At 50.8% G+C, this 20,183-nt stretch overlaps 1 protein-coding gene across 6 annotated transcripts in view; it reads right to left on the bottom strand.

Moving 5' to 3' along the window:
- The window catches only part of LRRFIP1 (LRR binding FLII interacting protein 1), an 85,328-nt gene extending 65,154 nt beyond the window's left edge, over positions 1 to 20,174 (bottom strand). Inside the window, exons 1-2 of one of the 6 annotated variants that reach the window (XM_023740872.1) lie at positions 19,919 to 20,174; positions 2,065 to 2,151 (exon numbers count right to left, since the gene is read on the bottom strand). In XM_023740872.1, coding sequence (XP_023596640.1) covers positions 2,065 to 2,151; positions 19,919 to 19,984 — 153 coding nt within the window. In that variant the 5' untranslated portion in view covers positions 19,985 to 20,174. The remainder of the gene's footprint in view (positions 1 to 2,064; positions 2,152 to 19,918) is intronic. The other 5 variants (XM_023740863.1, XM_023740864.1, XM_023740865.1 and 2 more) reach the window with 5 other exon arrangements.
- Positions 20,175 to 20,183: the final 9 nt, after the last annotated feature.

Raw genomic sequence — 20,183 nt, 5'->3', positions numbered from 1 at the left:
ACGAGATCTGCTCCTTCTCTCCAGCTCTCCATCTAAATACTTCCCTCTGGAAATTTCCCTGAAACTGCTTCTTGACTGATCTGTGGTCACTCCTGGTCAGGTTCACACCTTGGACTTCCTGAGAATGTGTTACTCAGGTTCTGATCCCGACACCATTAGAACCGAACCTCGAACCTCCCCCTTGACAGACAATGGGAGGAGGGGGAAGTGCTTCCTGCTAAACTTCAGGTCTCTGGAAGTTTCAGCTCAGTCGCAAAGTTCAAATAATTCACATGAAAATCCGGGAGTGTCTACTTTTCAATTTTAAAATGGTAAGTGCGCCTCTGGGAGCGGAAGAAGGACCCTGGGAAAAGACGAAGCCAGTGCTCCTCTGAGTAAAGTAAATTAAAGACAGCACAAAAAAGTATAAAACTAAGTCAATTCTAGGGGCAAAATGTCCTAAGACTAGAAGCTATTTACAACTGCGTTTGTATCCACAAGGAGGGAAAATGTGGTTATCTATTCTCAAACATTTGTTTCGTCTTTATTCACGTGTAAACACAGCACAATACCAAAAATACACTTGGAGCTGTTGTTGAAGCTGTTCCTTTGCTTGGGTGGCTTCTCCATGACTGCTGGAATATGGTGTGGCTCCTCTCCAAGGGACCAGCGTCCCCCCTGTCCCCATCACTGCTGGGCCCTTTCATTGGGGCTGTGGAACCACTCTTTGTTAATCTCTTGGGCCTGAGTTTCTAGTCATCTGAAACCTATTCTTCATACCACACGGAAGAATTTTCTTCCCCAAACTCAAGACTGGCCATGTCCCCGCCCCTGTTTACGCATTTCCAATGACTGTCTATGGTCCTACCCCCACTCCCCGTGGCCAAAGGCAGGAATAGAAATGCAACCCACTTGGTCCTCGTTGGGAAGATGACGGAATCTGCAACGGGTTTAAGAGAAATGCAGGTTAACCGAAATCTCACAAGCTGTCAACATTGGTCTGACTTTAACATTTCAGTAGAAAACGACATCATGTTTGGTAAAATAGAGGGTCAGCGAAAATGAGGAAGACCCTCCATGAGACGGATGGACACAGAGGCTGCAACGATGGGCTCAAACGTACCACCCATCATGAAGACGGCCAGGCCTGGGCAACGCTTCACGGTGTTGTATGTGACGCTGCCGGGAGTCGGAGCCGACTAGGCAGCAACTAACAATAATGTGCCAGTCAAACAAGGGGCCGTGTGTGAAAGCCAGCCCTCGGGAAGGCAGCTGGCGACCTCTGTCCCACCCAATAACTGCAAATCTTCTTAGCAAGGAAAGCCCTTAGGGGGCATGACGTGGATGGCCCCCGCCCCGTAGGGCATGGTTTACAGGAGAGCCCAGACTGAGAGCCCATCTTCATCTGTCATGTTGTCTCCAAGGTCAGGGCGAAGCTCACCCCCCTACCTGCCAATTAAAGAGCGCTCCCGCTGCCACACCTGACTTCCGGCTCCAATTCAGATTATAAAAATAAGCAGCAAAAAGCACCAGTAGGTGTGTAAACATATGACTATTCATCCACCCAGGAGGGCAATTTCCTCATTGGCTACTTCATTCATAGGTTTATCCTGTTCTCTGTGTCCCACAGGCCTTCAGGAAACCTATTAAAGCCATAAAAAATACAAGGCGGGGGGCATTTTTATACAAAGCAACTTTGTCAGTGTTAAGAAATGTAATAACCTGTTCTGGTTTCACATTTTAATTTGGAGGATCCAGATTCCAGCTCAGGATGTTAACACCCAGCACCTTGTGGCTGCGTTCAACCGGAAAGCTGAGAGGGGAACTGTTAGGGCAAGTGGCTCTGTGCAGGAAGCTCGTTCTGGGAGCCGCCAGGCCGACCGCCTGCAGCAGGCACGCCTGGGATCTCAGCTATGTGCTCACCTTGGCTTGACCTTAGACACAAATCACAGGGCCAGATGCGTTCCACCCATGAGCAACCTCTGGGGAAAAGGGGTGTCCACAGCCAACAGGTGCCTCTGCATTTGCACGCAGCACCTAAAATAAAAACCATCGTCCAAGGAATACACGGACTCAGCGCCTTACCTCCTTCTGCTGCCGCTCTAACTCCTTCATGCGGATCTCGCGAGCCTCCGCGCGGGCTGCCCGCTTCGCCGCAAGCCTGGCCTCCGCCTGGAAGAGACAGGAGAGACACGGTTCACAGTGCTGTCCTGGGAAGAAGGTCCTGTTCAGAGTTTTACAAATGCACAGTAAAGAAGCACAGACTCATCAGAGTTAAAAGGGTCATCAGTAGTAACAGTAGTAATAGTTACTGTGATAATAATCGCTACCCCATACCCAGCCCTTAACAAATCAGTCTCAAAGGAAATACAACCCGAACGGTCCTTAGAAGCGAGGACGGCGAGACCTTGTTTTGGTTACTCTGGACACATCATCAGGAAAGATCAATCGCTAGAAAAGGACATCATGGTGGGTAACGTAGAGGGTTGGCAAATGAGGGAAATGCTCCATGAGACGGATGGACAAACAGGCACAACAACGGGCTCAAGAATATCAAAGATCAGGAGGATGGCGCAGGACTGGGCAACGCTGCGTTCTGTTAGACGGAAGGCTGCCACGAGCAGGGGCCACTGCGACGCCAGCTAACATCAACAACCGGCACCACTCTAAGTATGCCACCATGTCCTGGGTAGGTACCATCGCCATCCCCCATTTCTAAATGACGCAACTAAGGTACACAGAGGGTGAGTCACCTGCCCAAAGTCACACAGCCCCTAAGTGGCAGGCTGGTCTTGGAATCCAGGCAGCCTGGCTCCATGCCTGCACTATCGATCACCTGCCCTGTCTGTGGTTACGACAGATGCGCAGAGCAGAGTGTCAGAGCTGGACATGGCTGGGGGGCCACTAGTTCGGCCCCTCCCTTCACTGAGCAGGAAGCAGGGACCTGGGGAGGTCACAGCGCCAGGTAGCACAGATTCTGACTCCACTTCCCAGCGCTGTCTGGCCCCTTCTCACCACGGCCTGCTGCCTTCAGCCTCCCCTTCGACACTCACATGCCGGGTGGCCTAACTGCTTTCAAGACAGCTAAGATCAGCACTGAACAGCTCTCAATGTCAGAGTCCCTCCTTCTATTAAAAACAGGTCTCCATTTAACCCTCTGCTGACTTGCTGCGGCTGTCTCATGTTCTCCTAGAGGACATCTAAAATGCTTGACCCCCCAAGCCCTGCATTTGAGCCCTGGTGCATCGTTCACCAGACCCTTGCTCACTTGTTCCTTCACGTGATACTCACAAGGGGCCTGGGAGGTCGCTAGCAAGAGAGTACCAGGACTCAGGGTTCCTGATCCCAACAAACCCACCTTCTTCCCTCTGAAGCTTCTGTAAATGACACAGTGTTCCGACTTGTCATCACTCTCTGGATCATCTTGAAGCGAGACCTTACAAGACCGCCAGCACACCTCCGGCATGTTCTGCGGGGCACGTGCGGTGATGCAGCCCGTGCCTCAGTGCTGCGTCTCCCTTGGCGCTCGGCACACGGCCCCGCAGGCCCAGGTCAGGACCAGGGGTCTGCCGTCAGGGACATCCCTCCCCACACCCCACGCTCAATGGGAAATCACAGCTGCGTCAGGACTTTGGAACCTCGCTGCCCTTTTCGGTTTTCTAGGCCATGTTGTGCGAAGGGCCACTCAGGGTCTATAAAGAGATCCAGCAGCTCGGGCAGGAAGGGGAGGGAAGGGACGGGGCAGAAAAGGCGGCTGGACTGACGGCCTGACACACTGACTTCCTACAGCCTGGGTGGTGGGTGAGCAAAACCACTAAGTTTGCACCCAAGTGCAGCCTGCATCCCGGCCCTTCTGGTGAGTCCAAGGCCCCGTGCCTGCTGGCTCCGTTTCTAAGTTGGTACAGACCAGGTAAGAGTTCTCACGGCAGCCTTAGGCCACTAGCTCAGGCGGGAAGAACAGAGAGGGAGGGCACAGAGGGAGAAAGAAGGAGGTAGAGGAGAATGTAAGAAAGAGCAGAAGGGCTGGAAAAAGGAAGGGGCCACCAGAGGGGGACAGAGGGAGCGGGGAGCGTGGTGGGCAGGATTCTAAGATGGCCCCCAAGATTGTCGTCCCCGTGTGCATGCCCCACACAACCCCTCCTCATGAGTACAAGCAGGGCCTGTGACTGTGGTGGGATGTCACCTCTGTGATTAGGGCGCCTTATATGGCACAGGTGAGGGGAGATTTGCAGGTGTAATTAGGGCTACTGATCAGCTGACTTTAGGTTAATCAAAAGATAGATTATGTTGGGTGGGCCTGACCTAATCAGGTACGTGTGCAGCGGTTCTAGATGTCAAGAGATGCTCCTGCTGGCTTTGAAGATGTGCGCTGCCATGTTGTCAGGGGGCCAGATGGCAAGGAACTGTGGGTGGCCTCTAGGAATTGAAAACAGCCTTGGCTGACAGCCAGCAGGAAAACAGGGACCTTGGTCCTACAGCCACAAGGAACTGAACTCTGCCTACAACCACGTGAGCTTGAAGAAGACCCCAAGCTCCAGAAAGGAGCACAGCCGGGCCGGTACCTTGACTGCAGCCTTGTGAGACCCTGACCAGAGGATCTGGGTAAGCTGTGCCTGGACTCCCGGCTCACTGAAACCATGAGGCACTAAACGTGCATTGTCTTAAGCAGCTACGTTTGTGGCAATGTGCTATGTAGCAAGAGGTAACCAGTACGAGGAGGTGAGGTGTGAAATAATACTGCTAACATAGTGCAAGTGTCTCTGTGGTCTGAGGTAAGCCCAAGCTCCTCCATGCCCAAGAGTCCTAAGCTTCCCCCATCCCCTCCTGGCCTGCCTGTCCAGCCCCCGCCCTCCCCTGGTTTATCTCTGGCCTGAGACTTGGGCAAAAATTCTAGAAGAGACCACCTGCCTGGACAGGAAGTACCTGCCGGCTGGTGGCTCCCCCTCAGGTGGCTCCCACCAGACTGGCAGGCCTCCAAAGTGATGCCCTGAGACCCCACTACTCTTGTGGGGCCTGCCCTCCATCCAGGAAATGGTTCCTGTCAAGGGCTGCCTTCCCCTCTGACCCTCACTGTTCAGCCCAACATGTCTGTCCTGTTCAGGAGGATAACAGCATCAGAAGACCAAAAACTACACCTCTTGATCTAAGGGACACAGGGCTTGGGTCATACAGGGACCAAATGAACGAACCAAGCTAAAGAATAAACCCCTTAGGAGGAAACAAGCAGGCCACCGCTGAGGCAGACTGGCGATGATAACTTTCAACTTAGAATTTACAGAGAAGGTAATTTCGTAACTCAGTACAAGCGCCAGTGTTTGCTCCCCTCCCCTTATAAAGCACTCATGTCTCTTAGGATCCTATGTGACTCATATCTGGAAAACAAAGCTCCCATAATACAGGAAGTGGTGACAATCATGCTTGCTTCTGAGAATCTGGCTAACGAAGAACCAACGGATACATGAACCAACATTTAAATTGGTACAAAGTCTATTCATACCCGACTTCAGGAGCTCAAAACTCTACTCTTATAGGTAGAAATCACCCTTGACACCAGCCTGTAAGTAAATTTCCATAAGACGCCTGAAAGAAAAACCACACAGACTTCCAACAAGATGTATCCTAAACATAGACACCATTGGGGACATCACAACTGCCAGGCACTGAGCACAACCGTCATTGGAACCTCCAAAATGACCATTATGATGTCACCAAAGGGAACAGCTGACATAATCGAGTCACTAAATGAACAAAAATAGCTTGTGGCCCACCAGGGCAATATGCAAACCCGAATTCATGGTTCAGTGGAAGAATTCTCGCCTTCCACGAGGGAGACCTGGGCTCGATTCCTGGCCAACATACCTCATGCACAGCCACCACCCATCTGTCAGTGGAGGCTTTTGTATTACTTCCATGCTGAATATGTTTCAGTGGAGCTTCCAGACTAACATGGACTAGGAAGAAAGGCCTGGTGATCTACTTCCAAAACTTAGCCAAGGAAAATCCTATGCATCAAATCTGACCCCAACAGATCATGGGGATGGCATGGGACTGGGTGGCGTCTGTTCCATTGTGCGTGGGGTCACCATGAGTCTGGTCCAGTCCATGGCAGCAGCGTCTCAAACAGCACCTGCCAGGCCCCCCCAGGGCACTCCTGTCCAGCCTGCCAGGCCCCACCCAAGGCCCTCCTGTCCACACCTGCCAGGTACCCAAGGCCCTCCCGTCCATGTGCATCAGGCCCCGCCCAAGGCCCTCCTGTCCACGCACATCAGGCCCCACCCAAGGCCCTCCTGTCCAGCCTGCCAGGCCCCACCCAAGACCCTTCTGTCCAGCCTGCCAGGCCCCGCCCAAGGCCCTCCTGTCCAGGCAGCGGTTCCCAGGGATCCATGAACCTCAGCCAGTGCTTCGTGGCACAGGACCCGTATTTTTATTTCCCATCCGTCATGGATCACTACTTTTGTAAAATATAAAATCGCATGCTTGACGTCACAGCTATGCCAAACTGCTTCAAGAGCTTTCACACGCTCTCACTGCTGGCGGTGCTTAGCCAGTAGGGCGCAGTTTACTGGCCCTCACTGCCGCCCACCACACTCACCCACGCATGGCCCTGCCTCACACAGCCCCAGGGGCCGAAGGAAAGACATCCACGCCCTCGGCACTTCCTCTTGGCCCCCCGCCACCCGGTCAAGGGGCTCTGGGAAGCGGGGGGTCCTCTGGACCCCATACCCTGTCCTCTGCCCAATACCGTCCTTGTTGAAACATTTAAGGATGGGATGATAAACTCTCTCTCTCTGGCTGTAAACTGGTGAGCACTAAAGCTGGGGGATGGGCACATGGGTTCTTTACACCAATGGTTCTGGAAGTGTGAGTCCCCAGCAGCACTATCAGTACCAGGTGGGAACTTGTTAGAAATGCAGAATTTCAGGTTCCACCCCAGATTCCCCAGTTAGACCCTCGGGGAGCGGGGCCCAGGCAGAAAGAGAGAGAGAAAGTTGAGGAACTCAAGACACAGGGCGCTAGCTGTTGCTGCTCCAAGATGGCTGGAGCTCCATCAGCTTCTGCTAAAAACCGCCTCAGCGTTGCCCGTCCAGGGCGCCCCACTTCCAGCTTCAGCCTGCACTCCCTGCGCCCCTTAGGGTCAGAGTGAGGCAGGAGCTGAGCTGCCACACCTGCTGGTCAGGAAGGCAGAGCTCCACCTGCCCCCTCCCAGGGAGAGCCGGCCCTGTCCCCTCATCCTCCAGGTCCTGGCCCAGACCCCGTACGCAGCTTACTAGGCCCTGTGCACCTTGTGTGGGGGGGGCGCCTGGGAAGGGACACCTCCATCTAACACCAAGTTACCCCATTACAATAACGTTAAGGAACTGAACCCTTAAAAACTGGAAGAATGGACAGACGGAACCCGGAGTGAAAAGGGAAAGGGGAAGAGTGCTGACACATTGCAGGGTTTGCAACCAATGTCACAGAACAATTTGTGTAGAAATTTTTGGATGAAAAACTAATTTGCACTGTAAACTTGCACCTAAACACAATTTAAAAAAAAACCCTGAACCCTTGACTCCAAAGCTCCACTTTCATCTTGTACGTTAATGTCTATAAATACACAGCCCTCTCAGACTGAGGTGATACTGTGGTGGGGAGAGACGCCAAAAATACACAGACATGCACGAGCCTGACCCCCAGGGCCTCCTAACAGGTGAGTAGAAAGAGCCAGGCGTCCAGGCCCCCGGCCCCAATGCTGACAGCGTTGCTCTGGGGGCTCAGAGGTCTTGGCCTCCCGGGGCCTGACCCCCAGGGTGTCCGGGCTGGGTGGGGACAGTCACATGGAGTCACCTCCCCTGGACACCTTCCTGGTGGCATGGTTCGGGTCGGGGGAGTTAGTGTAGTGAAGGCTGCTGTGCCACGCGAGAGCCCTGGCCACCCTGGCTGACGGACCGCAGAGTGGACTTGATGCTATCTGCAGGAGCAGGACATGCGGAGCAAGACAGCGGTCCACGCAGGCCTGCTCTGCCCTGACTGGCCGGCCCCCAGCTCAGCGTGTCAGACACCCGAGCTGATCTGCTGAGCTGCAACAGTGATAAAATAGGCAGCTCCTTCCTGAGGTCAGGGAGCTCAGTATAGGGCAGTGTGGGCTGGGGACGGGGGCCAGCAGAGCTAGAAACAGAAGTTCTTCACCAGACCCAGCGAGAGAGGGCTGCAGGGGCACGCAGAACAGAGCCCCCCATCCCTGCCCTAGCCTCCTCCACATGCTCACGAGTCCCGAGGCACTTGCACAAGAACTTGGTCTTTACTTGTCCTCATGCCCGTGGCAAAGGTTTTGTAAGAACTAGGAGATTCTGCCCAAGAGTGGGCAGCCACCCCAATACCCTGAACCCCAATTCCAACAACCTTTGGGGGCTCTACTTGTCTAATGGTGTCTGTGTCCTTCTGCAGCTCCCACTGTTGAATTGCTGGAGGTGCCCACGTGGTGCTCTTCCAAAGAATTACTGTTGTTGTTGGTTGCTGCTGAGTCGGCTGTGACTCATGGCGACCTCGTGTGCAGAGAACTGTTCCATAGGGTTTCCAAGGCTGTGATCTTTTGGGAGCAACTGCCAGGCCTGCCTCTGGGCTAACAGTCCAGCGCCAAGCCCTCTGCACCACCCGGGGACTCCTCTTCAAAGAACAGACACTGGATAAACATTTGTGGAAGGGAATTCCCGGCTGCCTGCAGAGAAAGAAGGTGTTTGCAGGAGGTGTGTGCAACAGATTTCTTAAAAGCACAAACAACTTCAGGGAATCCTGCTGTTCATGCATTTCCTGAGCTGAGAGGCTCTCCTGGGATTCAAACATAGTGTGGAATTGTGTATCCTTGGACTCCTCAGCCAGCAGAAAAAGTTCTTATTCTGCTTTTAAACCCTGTGTTTACACCCAGAGAGGACACTGGTGGTTCAGTGGTAGAATTCTCGCCCTCCATGCAGGAGACCCGGGTTCGATTTCCGACCTGTGCACCTCATGCGCAGCCACCACCCGTCTGTCACTGGAGGCATATGTGTTGCTGTGACGCTGAACAGATTTCCAGACTAAGACCAACTAGGCAGATGGGCCGGGCGATCTACTTCCGAAAACCAGCCAATGAAAACCCTATGGATCACAACGATCAGATCCGCAATGGATCCGCTATAGAGGGCGCAGGAGGGGGCAGCGTTTCATTCCATGGAGCCTGAGGCCGCTGTGACTCGGGGGCCAGCTCCCCGGCAGCTAACAGTTACACCCAGGAGTTTCAGCCACAACTCCGTCAGTTCTCAAGAAATGGGATTGAGATGCATCATTTCCTCCCCACGGGTGAGAAAGTACCGGGGTTTTTAAAGGTGTCAACCAGACAACTGGCACAGCAGCTCCAGAAGCCAGCCCCCACCTCTCCACCCTACAGTGCCAAGACAGAGACTGTCTTAGTCATCTAGTGCTGCTATAACAAAATACCACAAGTGGATGGCTTTAACAAAGAGTTTATTCTCTCACAGTCTAGGAGGCTAGAAGTCCGAACTCAGGGCGCCAGCTCCAGGGGAAGGCTTTCTCTCTGTTGGCTCTGTGGGAAGGTCTTTGTCATCAATCTTCCCCTGGTCTAGGAGCTTCTCAGAGCAGGGACCCCCGGTACAAAGGACACACTCTGCTCCTGGCACTACTTTCTTGGTGGTATGAGGTCCTCCCGTCTCTCTGCTTGCTTCTCTCTTTGATATCTCAGAAAAGATTGGTTTAAGAAGCAACCTAATCCTGTAGATTTGAGTCCTGCCTCATTAACATAACTGCCTCTAATCCTGCCTCATTAACATCATAGAGGTAGGATTTACAACACAGGAAAATCACATCAGATCGCAAAATGGTGGACAATCATACAATACTGGGAATCATGGCCTAGCCAAATTGACACTTTTGGGGGACACAACTCAATCCATGACAGAGACTACCACCGTGCAAATCAGCGACTGTGGTCCTCTTGGTGATGGCATACTGACTTTCTAGACCAGTCTTTGAGAGGAAACTGTCTCCAGGACATTTGTAACGCCGTGTGGCCCATGGAAAGGGGCCTGGGCCTTGGTCCAGCAGCTCTGCGTCCGACTAGATGGGGCACAGCAGTGACATCAGCTGCACTTCAAGTCCCTTCTCAGATGTATGATGGAAGTGATGCCGTGGGGGCCGTGCAGAGAAAGGTGAGGTCTATCAGCTGTAAAGTGTTCTACACGTAGAAGGAAGTTTTAATACTAATTATATCATCGATCTCAGTCTCCGGGTTCTAGAATCCAACAGAACTGAAAAACTGGTAGCCTTTTTTTTTTTCAGGCCACATGATACGTTATAGCTGTAATTTACAACCTTTTGGGAAAAACGTTAAGGATATATTTAAAGTTCATTCACATGGATGGAGTAGGAATATTATGCAGTTGAGGCCTAAACCAAAAAAACCCCAAACCCGTTGCCGTTGACTCCAACTCACAACGAACCCATGTGTTACAGAGCAGAACTGCCTCGTAGGGTTTTCTTGGCTGTAATCTTTATGGAAGTAGATCGCCAGGCCTTTCTTCTGTGGAGCTGCTGGGTGGGTTTGAATCGCCAACCTTCAAGTTAGCAGCTGATCACAAATCGTTTGCGCTCCCCCCTCAGGGGCACTGGTTGAGGCCTGAAGTGGCTGCAAAGAACCAATTTTGCTTAGAAACCAGCAACCCTTGGCTCATATCTGACTCTTCCCCAGGATGCTGAGGCCTGGGGTTCACTAGAGAACATACACACAGGCCGAGTCCAAGCAACAATGGGTGCACCCCACAGTTCCCAGTTTGTGGCAGATGTGGCCGTGTTCCGTAGCTACGAGGAAACGACACAGAATCCCTCTCCATATCCTGGCTGTCTGTGCTCCAGGAAGTGAGAGCAGCCACCGAAGGCTGCTTCCTATGTGAAGCCCCGGCTCCTCATACTCAGTAGATTCTAAAAATAGTTTGCTATTCAGTGCAGCTGAGCAGACTCGCTGAGACATTCTCTCGCTCAGCTGAGAGCGAGTGCAAGCCTCATACCTCTGACTGGTGGCCAGCTGCTGGCCTCTGTCACGTGTTTCCACGGCCCCCCGAATCCCTTGGCTGCTGGACGCATCTCCCTTCAGTGTCAAATGGAGAAACACTCGCCTTTCAGAACGCTTGCTCAGTTAGGGGTCACAGTGGTTCCCCACTGGCCACAAGAAGGGAGCCTGTCCTTTACAGCCATGACTGTGGTTACGAACGTCACGACGGAGGATGCTCTGGGGCAGCGGCTGCCAATGGGGGGAGTGCCAACATGTAGAGGGCATCTTGGAAATGTTGGGGGGAGCTGTCGCAATGATGAGGGGTGCTACTGGCACTCAGAGAGCAGACCTGGGGTGCCGGCCATTCTGCACTGCAGATGGGCATGCACAGTGAAAGCAGGTGAGAAAGGATGCACAAGTTGAAGAACGTAATCAATGTCACTGAATCGGACATGTAGAAACTGCTGAATTGGTGCATTCTTGCTGCGTATGTTTTCAACAACAACAACAAAAAACTTTAAGAAAGGGAGGGAGGTGTTGGGTCTGACAGGGTTGGGAACCACAGCTTTAAAATTTCTGCGCTGAGAAGGGGTGTCTGTCCCTCTTGACTGATGCCAAGGTGGTGCCCGGCCACTCTGTGCAGCCACGAGGGCACAGGCTCACACTGCTGGTCTGAGTGCCACTGCTGAAGCCACGGGACGAACAGGGCACCGCCTGCCTTAGTTTCACTTGAAGATGTGGAGGGCGTGAAGTTAAAGACTGAAATTTACCTGGCTGTTTAAAACACTGTTTCCATCAAAGTGAGTTATGGAGTGGACTGTAAAATTATCATGGCTTTTAAAGATAAAACAGCACCCTTCGAAGGAGACTTCCACCTCGCCAGGCTGCTCCCGCTGGGGGCACGCCCCAGGAGCTGGGCACCTTCCTCAGCCCTTGGGGGACACAGTGGAAAAGTCCAAGAGGTGTGGGGGGCTGAGAGTCTCTGCAGCATTCTCATTTAAATTGTTCTGCAGGTGGAGGCTGTCCAGAAAGAGTCTCCAATCCCAGAAACCAGTTTTGCTTCTCTCGCGTGCCAGTTATATGAGCTTGGGCAAATTCCTTAATCTGCTGAACATCGGCCTTCATTACAAGGGGCAGGGTAGGGTGATGCGGAATCAGGCTACATAATCTTGAAGCGCTTCCTTCTCGCCTGCAATGCTATGTATGCCTCTGTGCCAGAGGTGAGGGACTTGTACACTGACATAGTCCACAGACTTCTCTTTTCCCCTTCACTACCAGAAGTCTCCTGACTTTACTTTTTTAAATAAATAAATAAAAAGTAAATCTCTTACAAGTACCTCATACGTCAAATAACAAATTTATACTAACCAGGAACAAAATTATTGATGCTGCTTTATCAAATGCAATGACTAATAACATTGATGTAGTCAAACTTCTAAACGTGATCTCTGGCGTAACAACTAGCCACATTGATGCTAATGGATAAGAATGATACGCAGTATCTTCCCCACGAGTGAACTTTAGTCTTGCTATTACTATATTCTTCTCCGGCCTCACCTGTCTGCCAGCTCCTTGCCAGGTGACAGGTTTCTATCTAGCCACCAAATCTGGGCTCCACTCCTGTCTTAGTCATCCAGTGCCGCTGTAACAGAAATACCACAAGTGGATGGCTTTAACAAACAGAAGTTTATTCTCTCACGGACTAGAAGTCCAAATTCAGGGTGCCAGATCCAGGGGAAGGCTTTCTCTGTTGGCTCTGGAGGAAGGTCCTTGTCATCAATCTTTCCCTGGACTAAGAGCTTCTTTGCGCAGGAACCCCAGGTCCAAAGGACACGCTCTGCTCCTGGAGCTGCTTTCTTGGTGGTATGAGGTCCTTTTGTCTCTCTGCTTGCTTCTCTCTTTTATATCTCAAAAGACATCGGCTCAAGACACAGTCCAATCCTGTAGATTGAGTCCCACCTCATTAACATCACAGAGGTAAGATTTACAACACATAGGAAAATCACATCAGATAACAAAATGGTGGATAATCACACAATACTGGGAATCATGGCCTAGCCGAACTGATAGATATATTTTTGACGGACACAATTCAATCCATGACAATCCCCTTCACCTTTACCTGCAGTCTCCACACCTGTAAGGTTTCAGAAAACGTTTCAATTGTTTCTATTCAGAATAAGGCCAACCTCAGCGGTGCCAGGGTTCTCCTTCCGGAGGCAGCAGGTGACTACTGATGCCCTCCTCTGTATTGACTAGATACTCATCATCATGGATTGAATTGTGTTGCCCCCAAATATGTGTTAGGATCCTGACCCCTATCCCTGTGGATGTAATCCCATTTGGGAATAGGGTTTTCTTTGTTATGTCAATGAGGCTAAATCAGAGTAGGGTGTGTCTTCAACCTAATTACTTTTGAAATACAAAAGAGCAGATTAGGCACAGAACAGAGAGAAGCAAGCAGAAATGGGGAAAATATAGATGTCACGTGGAGATCTTCAAGGAACTGAGACACACAGAGGCTAAAGACACCGAAAGAGACAAAGACCTCCCTCCAGAGTCAGCAGAGAGCCTGCCCCCAGAGCCAGCTCTCTGAATTTGGACTTCTGGCCTCCTCATCTGTGAGAAAATAAATTTCTGTTGGTTAAAGCCATCCCCTTACGGCGTTTCTGTTACAGCAGCACTAGAAGACCACTATAATCCCGGAACCAGCTATAAAAGAAAGAGAAGTCACAATTTCTATCGGCAAAGAGCTTGTTCATTAGGATGAGGGAGGAGCTACATGCACAGAAAAGAGGCTTCTACCTCAGCAGTTCTGTGCCGGGAGACATAAGCCATAGTTACAAAGTTACCATAGTGTGAAAAGCATGGAACAGTAGTTCCTGCAGCCTTTTCAATCTGCTCTCCTTCTCCTTATTCAGAAAAAGAAACTTTGATAAGATGACTTCTCAATATTCATTTAGGAATGTGTACTCTTGTCCTAAGAGTCCACCTTAGGAAAAAAATCCCTCGGCCCCAGTATTGGGGTTGGGAGATCCCCGGAAGCAAAGAGAAGCTGACAGCAGCAACAATGAGGACAAATAAAAGCAGCTGCCTGCTGGACATGTCCTATCTGCCAGGCCTGCCTGGAGTGCTGCAGCCAGTGGGGGCAGGTAGAAGGTGGTGTCATCAGGACAGCTGGGTCTAGGTGTCAGCTACTGCTCTGTGGGCTTGGGGCAGTTTCCTCTTTATCTGTACAATGGCAGTAACAAAACTATGACTCCTCATAAGGCTGTGACAAAAGCTGGGGAGACAGCGTTTCTACATAAGCACTGTTGACAACAGCCCAAAGGTGGAAATACCAAAATGCCCATCAACAAATGAATGGATAAATAAACTGTAGTATATACACAACAGAGCACTCAGCCACAGAGAGACAGCAAGTCTGACACACGCCACCACATGGATGAACCTCGAAAACATCATGCGGAGTGAAATAAATCACCTGCAAAAAGACAAAGACTGTATGATCTCACTTATATGAAATAAATATATAGAAGCCAAAGATTATTAGCGGTCCCCAGGGCTTGGAGGGGGGGGGGAGGGGGAGGTTTTGCTTAGGGGGCACTGAGTTTATGCTCATGGCGGTGGAATGATCCAGAAAAGAATAACGAGAACGGTGGTACACCTTGAAGAAGACAATCAATGTCACTGAGTTGTACATGCAGAAACTGTTGAGATGGTGTATGTTTTCGTTATGTATATTTTCACCAAACCAAAAAAGCAAAAAAAAAAAAAAAAAAAAGAGTTCTACATAAAACACAAACAGGGGGACCCAGCAAGGCTTTGATAAATGTTACCGATTTGCATTACTTATGTGGCATCTTCTATAACATGTACCAGTGTCGCGGTACAAATTCTGTCCAGATTAAGCTGAGAAGCACAATGAGGAGACAAGCATGCTAATGCACCCACCTAGCAGAGCCAGCAGAAAAAAGGACCACTGGGGAAACTGCGCAGGAAGTAGGTGGGTTTTGTCAACCTACACCCCAAGCCCGTGCCTTATTTTTCTTCCCTCAGGAAAATGACATACCCACTGCCACATATAACAGACGTGAGGGACACACATGGAGTTGCAAACATATAAATGAAACATGTTGATTCAAACTAAAAGTAAATCCTCACTATGATGATTCAAAAGCAATTACTTCTCTCGTACAAAATAGTTGTACTTTAGATTCAATATAAAACTACTTAGATGCTTTTAAAGTTGCTAAGTAAGCAGAAGCCACCTAAAATGCTGGTCCGCCCCACAAAATGAATCTCAGAATACACCTTTGTGTTGTTTTTTGGTTTCTTTGTTTTGGAATTTGGCCTGGGGAAGGGAGGTTGTAGCTATAATTAAGCACATGGCAATTCTGAATGATTAAATCTTGGGTATTCGCAAAAGAAAGCTTTGTTTAACTTGGGAGAAAGAAGCTAATTTATTTAATTTTATCTAGATAGTCTGAATAATAAAAATTCTTAAAAATCCATTCCATGAAAATAAGTATCTTTATTAAAAGAACACAAAAAACCAAAAACAAACTAAAATTTGGGGGATCCAGTAAAACAACAAGGTAACAAAAATTCCTCTTCTCTCTACCCCACATATTGGGATATAATACATGTCTAACATACATTGGATGTAACAGGCTTAATGACTGAATAACAGACTAGCAATTTGAACATCACGGCCTCCGGGGCTCCAAGCGTAATGCTCCTAAACATGAATAGATATTTTGGAAACACTAGCATATGAGTAAGGAAGCATAAACAATTCCTTCGCTGAGTCACAGAGCCTGATTTTTGGGGGAGAACAAATTCCTCTTGAACATTGCCTTTTGAGGAGCAAACATCAGAGCACACTGGGCCTCGCAACTCTGTAGACATTGGATAAGAGCCTGGCTCTAATCAGGTAATACTCCAATCAACTTCACGGAAACACAGTTTGCAACTATAAATAACTTGACTTCCTGTGCACAGTGCAAGCGGCAGTTTAGACTGCAGGGTTTAGAAATTTGCAAGGGAGGCTTCCGCTATGTGGTATTAGTTCAGGCTGACCAGAAAGGCACTCTTAGACAAAAAGGGAAATTTTGTCTCCAGTTTTGCCCCAGTAGGATACTCATTACACTACTAGAAAAGACTTACTTACTTACTTACTACTGTCATATCTTAACTGTGTGGGAAACTGATACATCTAAGTGATACTGTGGCTCTGTGCTCAAAATCCCAAGCTGAGCTACAGCGGGGCCGCCATCTTGGTGCTGACCTCGCTCACTGAGTCAACACTCTCACTGTCCACCACAGATACCTATAATGGCCACTTGAGAAGGGACTTGTCAGCCTGTGTGTGCAGGCTCTACCCTCCCAGCCTCTCCTCAGGACGGCCCTGGTCATTTATAAGGGCATGGCGCTAATCAGTATGCGGAAAGAGACCAGAGGTGACAACATGCCACAAACATGGGGAAGTTACAAAAGTTAAGGAAATGGGAAAGTTAAAGCAACAGTCCACGGCTCATCTTCTTACATAGTTCTAGGGCGGACCCTGTCCTTTCCTTCAGGTGGAGCTTGCCAAACCTGCCTCCTCCTGACAACCCCAGGTTTCCTATCCCACCAATGCGGCTTCCAGCCCTCTTCCTCCATTGAAGACCCCTAATCCCAACACACGTTGGGGCAGTGGTGGTTCAGTGGTAGAATTCTCGCCTTCCATGCAGGTAATCTGGGTTCAATTCCTGGCCAAGGCATCTCAAGCACAACTACCACCCATCTGTCAGTGGAGGCTTCTGTGTTGCTATGATACTGAACAGGTTTCAGTGGAGCTTCCAGACTAAGGAGGACTAGAAAGGAAGGGCTGGTGATCTACTTCTGAAAATCAGCCAGTGAAAACCCTGTGGATCACAACGGTCTGATCCTCATGAGCATGGTGTAGGACCAGGCAGCATCTTGTTTTGGGGTCACCACGAGTCAGACAGCAGCTAACAAGAGCCACCATCCCAGGACACAGGGACACTTACTGCAGAACAAAGGCTGGCATGACCTAGTCTGAAATGCCCACCAGTCTCCACGTGGAACAGTGCATCGTGCAGCGGCCACAGTGACTCCTATAGCAATATACCCCACCTCCCCACCTCCCCCTACCTCCCCGACACCACCACTCATCTGTCATTCAGATGCTTGCTTTTCCACCATAACCTTAGCACACAGGGACTGTCTGCCTTTTGTTCCCCATGTTGTGTGCTGTCGAGTTGATTCCAACTCATAGCAACCCTATAGGACGGGGTAGAACTGCCCTATAGGGTTCCCTAGGCTGTCATCTTTATGGGAGCAGATCCACAGGTCGTTTCTTCCAAGGAGCAGCTGGTGGGTTCAAACTGCCAAGCGCTTAGCCATTGCGCCACCAGGGGTCCTTCGGTCACCCATGCACCACTCTAACAAAGTTTTCTTGCTACTATTTTCTAAAAAAGTCCCTGTTGTTGTTGTTAGTTGCCACTGAGTTGCTAAATGTTTATAATTTCTTACTGGAAACCATTGGGATCAAATGTTTCAGAATGAAAAGGTTTCTGGCTTTCAGAAGGTTATTAAGGTGCCTGATACTCATGCGAAAGCTGGACAATGAATAAGGAAGACTGAAGAAGAAAAGATGCCTTTGGATTATGGTATTGGTGAAGAATGCTGAATATACCATGGACTGCCAGAAAAATGGACAAATCTGTCTTGGAAGAAGTATGATCAGAATCCTCCTTAGAAGCAAGGATGGCAAGACTTGGTCTCACATACTGTGGACATGTTATCAGGAGGGATCAGTCCGTGGAGAAGGACATTATGCTTGGTAAAGTGGAGGGTCACTGAAAAATAGGAAGACCCTCAATGAGATGGATTGACACAGGGGCTGCAACAACGAGCTCAAGCATAACAATGATGATGAAGATGGCACAGGACTGGGCAGTGTTTTGTTCTGTGTTTATGGGGTCGCTATGAGTTGGAACTGACCTGACAGCACCTGACAACGACCATGAGACGCATATACCACACATTCTGTAACAAGTCCGCGTAACAGCCCTTAATCAAACACATTAACAAGGCTGCAGAGAAATACATAAATAAATAATGACCGAAAATAGCCTTACTCAGTCAGGTCAGGTTTCACTGCGGAAGGAATTTTTGCCACAAACTTACAAAATAAGCTTCTGGTTTTCAGAGCTTATGGGGTTCTGGTATCGGGGCAAGGGATGTTGGGCCAGTGTGGATGGAGCACCTGTTCTTGTCCTACTTATTCCTGCACCGGCTTTACGAAGCAGGTATCTCAACCCAGCCGGACTTAAGTGCTAAGGAGACTCCATAGCCAGCGCCCTGGTATACCCAGCTGTGTCTCCTCAGCAAGGGGGCACTATACCCAGCTGTCCTTCCCACAGTTAGGGACACTGTACCCAGCACCTCACTGTACCCACTGCTGTCTCCACAGTAAGGGGGCACTGTAGCCGGCATCTCGCTGTACCCAGCTGTTCCCCCAGCCGAGCTCTGCTTTTCAGTGCTAGAATCTTGCCGGGAACTACCATCCACCTGGTCCCTGCCATCTCTGGTTTGCCCTGTCGGCTCCCCTGGAGCACCAGGCATCTCGGCATCACCTCGCCCTACGTTTTGAGGACCCTTCACCGATGGTGGCTTGAGGATCTCTCTGTAGGTCCCCGGGCCCCCAGAAGCAAATTATGTTAAGGGGTATGAGCTAGCTCCAGAAGTCTGGCCCACAGCCTCAACTTTAAATGAGGTAACAGCAGCAGCACACTAAAACGGACATTAAGAAAAATCCACGGGATCCTCCTCTGCAAGGAATTTCAATTTTGAGCATGCATTCATCAGAATCGAGTCCTGTGCCCCTCGGGTGTTGATGAGGAAGCTCCTTCAAGGGCAGGGACATCTTACTCATCTCTGAGTCCTCTCCACACCCAGTGGGTGATTAACTCCTACCTAGTGAATGAGCGATTGTTCGGGGTTCACACTTCTATCAAGGTCCTCCCCAAAACCGATAAGGTGTAAACTTAGTGTCTTTTTCTCTCTTCGGCATTAGCCCAGTAAATTATTTCTTTACCAAGTACACCCCATATCTTTCACCTTTAAAAACTGCCATTCAAAACTGCAAGCTGTAGGATTATGGGTCCTTTCGGTCCTTCCCCATCTCAGTCCCTGCCCAATTTTGGTGGTAAGCTCCCCCATACTCGCGGTCCCACTACTCGGCCTGGAGCTGGATTACACCAAAGTCCCACCGCTGGAGGGCCCTGGCCAGTCCCCCGAGATCAGCTAATGTCGATTTGGGGTCTTGCTCCTGGAGGAGCTGGAGAAATGGGGCTCAGTCCCCAGTGGTCTGAAGCCTCAGAGCAGGACAAGTACCCCGGAAACCACGCCCGTCCCAGGGGGCGCCAGCCTCCAGGAAGGGAAGCAGCTCTGGGCACCTGTTCCTGGGTGCTGGTATCTTGTAAAACATTAAACTAGCAGTTCCGTGTGAAACTGTAGACTGCACGCAGGTCTCAGACCTCGTCCCTGGCTGATCCGCGGGCCACAGTCAACCCGCTGGGAGAAGCCAGTCAAAGGAACCTCACTCCAGGCAGAGGGAAAGACCACACTGCTTTTCCTAGTGGCCAAGAGTCCTACAAGCAAGAAGTCTTCCAGCGCGCGGAGGAGATGTTAGTGTCAAGGAGAGCGCCCCCCGAGCCGCCTCCCCGCCCACAGCCCCCCGTCAAACAAGTGGTCCGCCGACTTGGCGCCCCCACCCTACACCTCACTCCAGCTCCCGGAAGATCCAGCGGAAGGTGCCGGCTGCCCGGTGGACCGAGGTCACCAGGAAAGCCAGCTCCACGAGGACGAACTCCCAGACAAAGTTCCGGCGAAGTCCCGGTCCCTTACCAGCCGCTGCGCCTCGGGGCTCAGGCAGTCGAGTTCCGTGTTGTGCACGGCGGGGGAGCTCGCCATAGCGCCGGCCACGCTCGCCAGTGACGGCGGCTCGGAGCACACCCCGGCGGGTCCGCGGGCCGGGGCCTCAGCGAAGCCTCATCCCGAACGCGGCGCCCGGCCACGGAGACCGACTGGACCGCAGAAGCGCGAACTACTCTCGCTGTGAGCCGCCAAGGGCGCCCGGGCTCGGGCGCGGCCGGCGGGGCGGGGCGCAGGT

Source organism: Trichechus manatus, unplaced genomic scaffold, assembly GCF_000243295.1.
Source record: "Trichechus manatus latirostris isolate Lorelei unplaced genomic scaffold, TriManLat1.0 scaffold00165, whole genome shotgun sequence".
NCBI lineage: Eukaryota > Metazoa > Chordata > Mammalia > Sirenia > Trichechidae > Trichechus > Trichechus manatus.
Note: the sequence above shows the minus strand (reverse complement) of the source record. Positions and strands in the feature narration are given on the sequence as shown.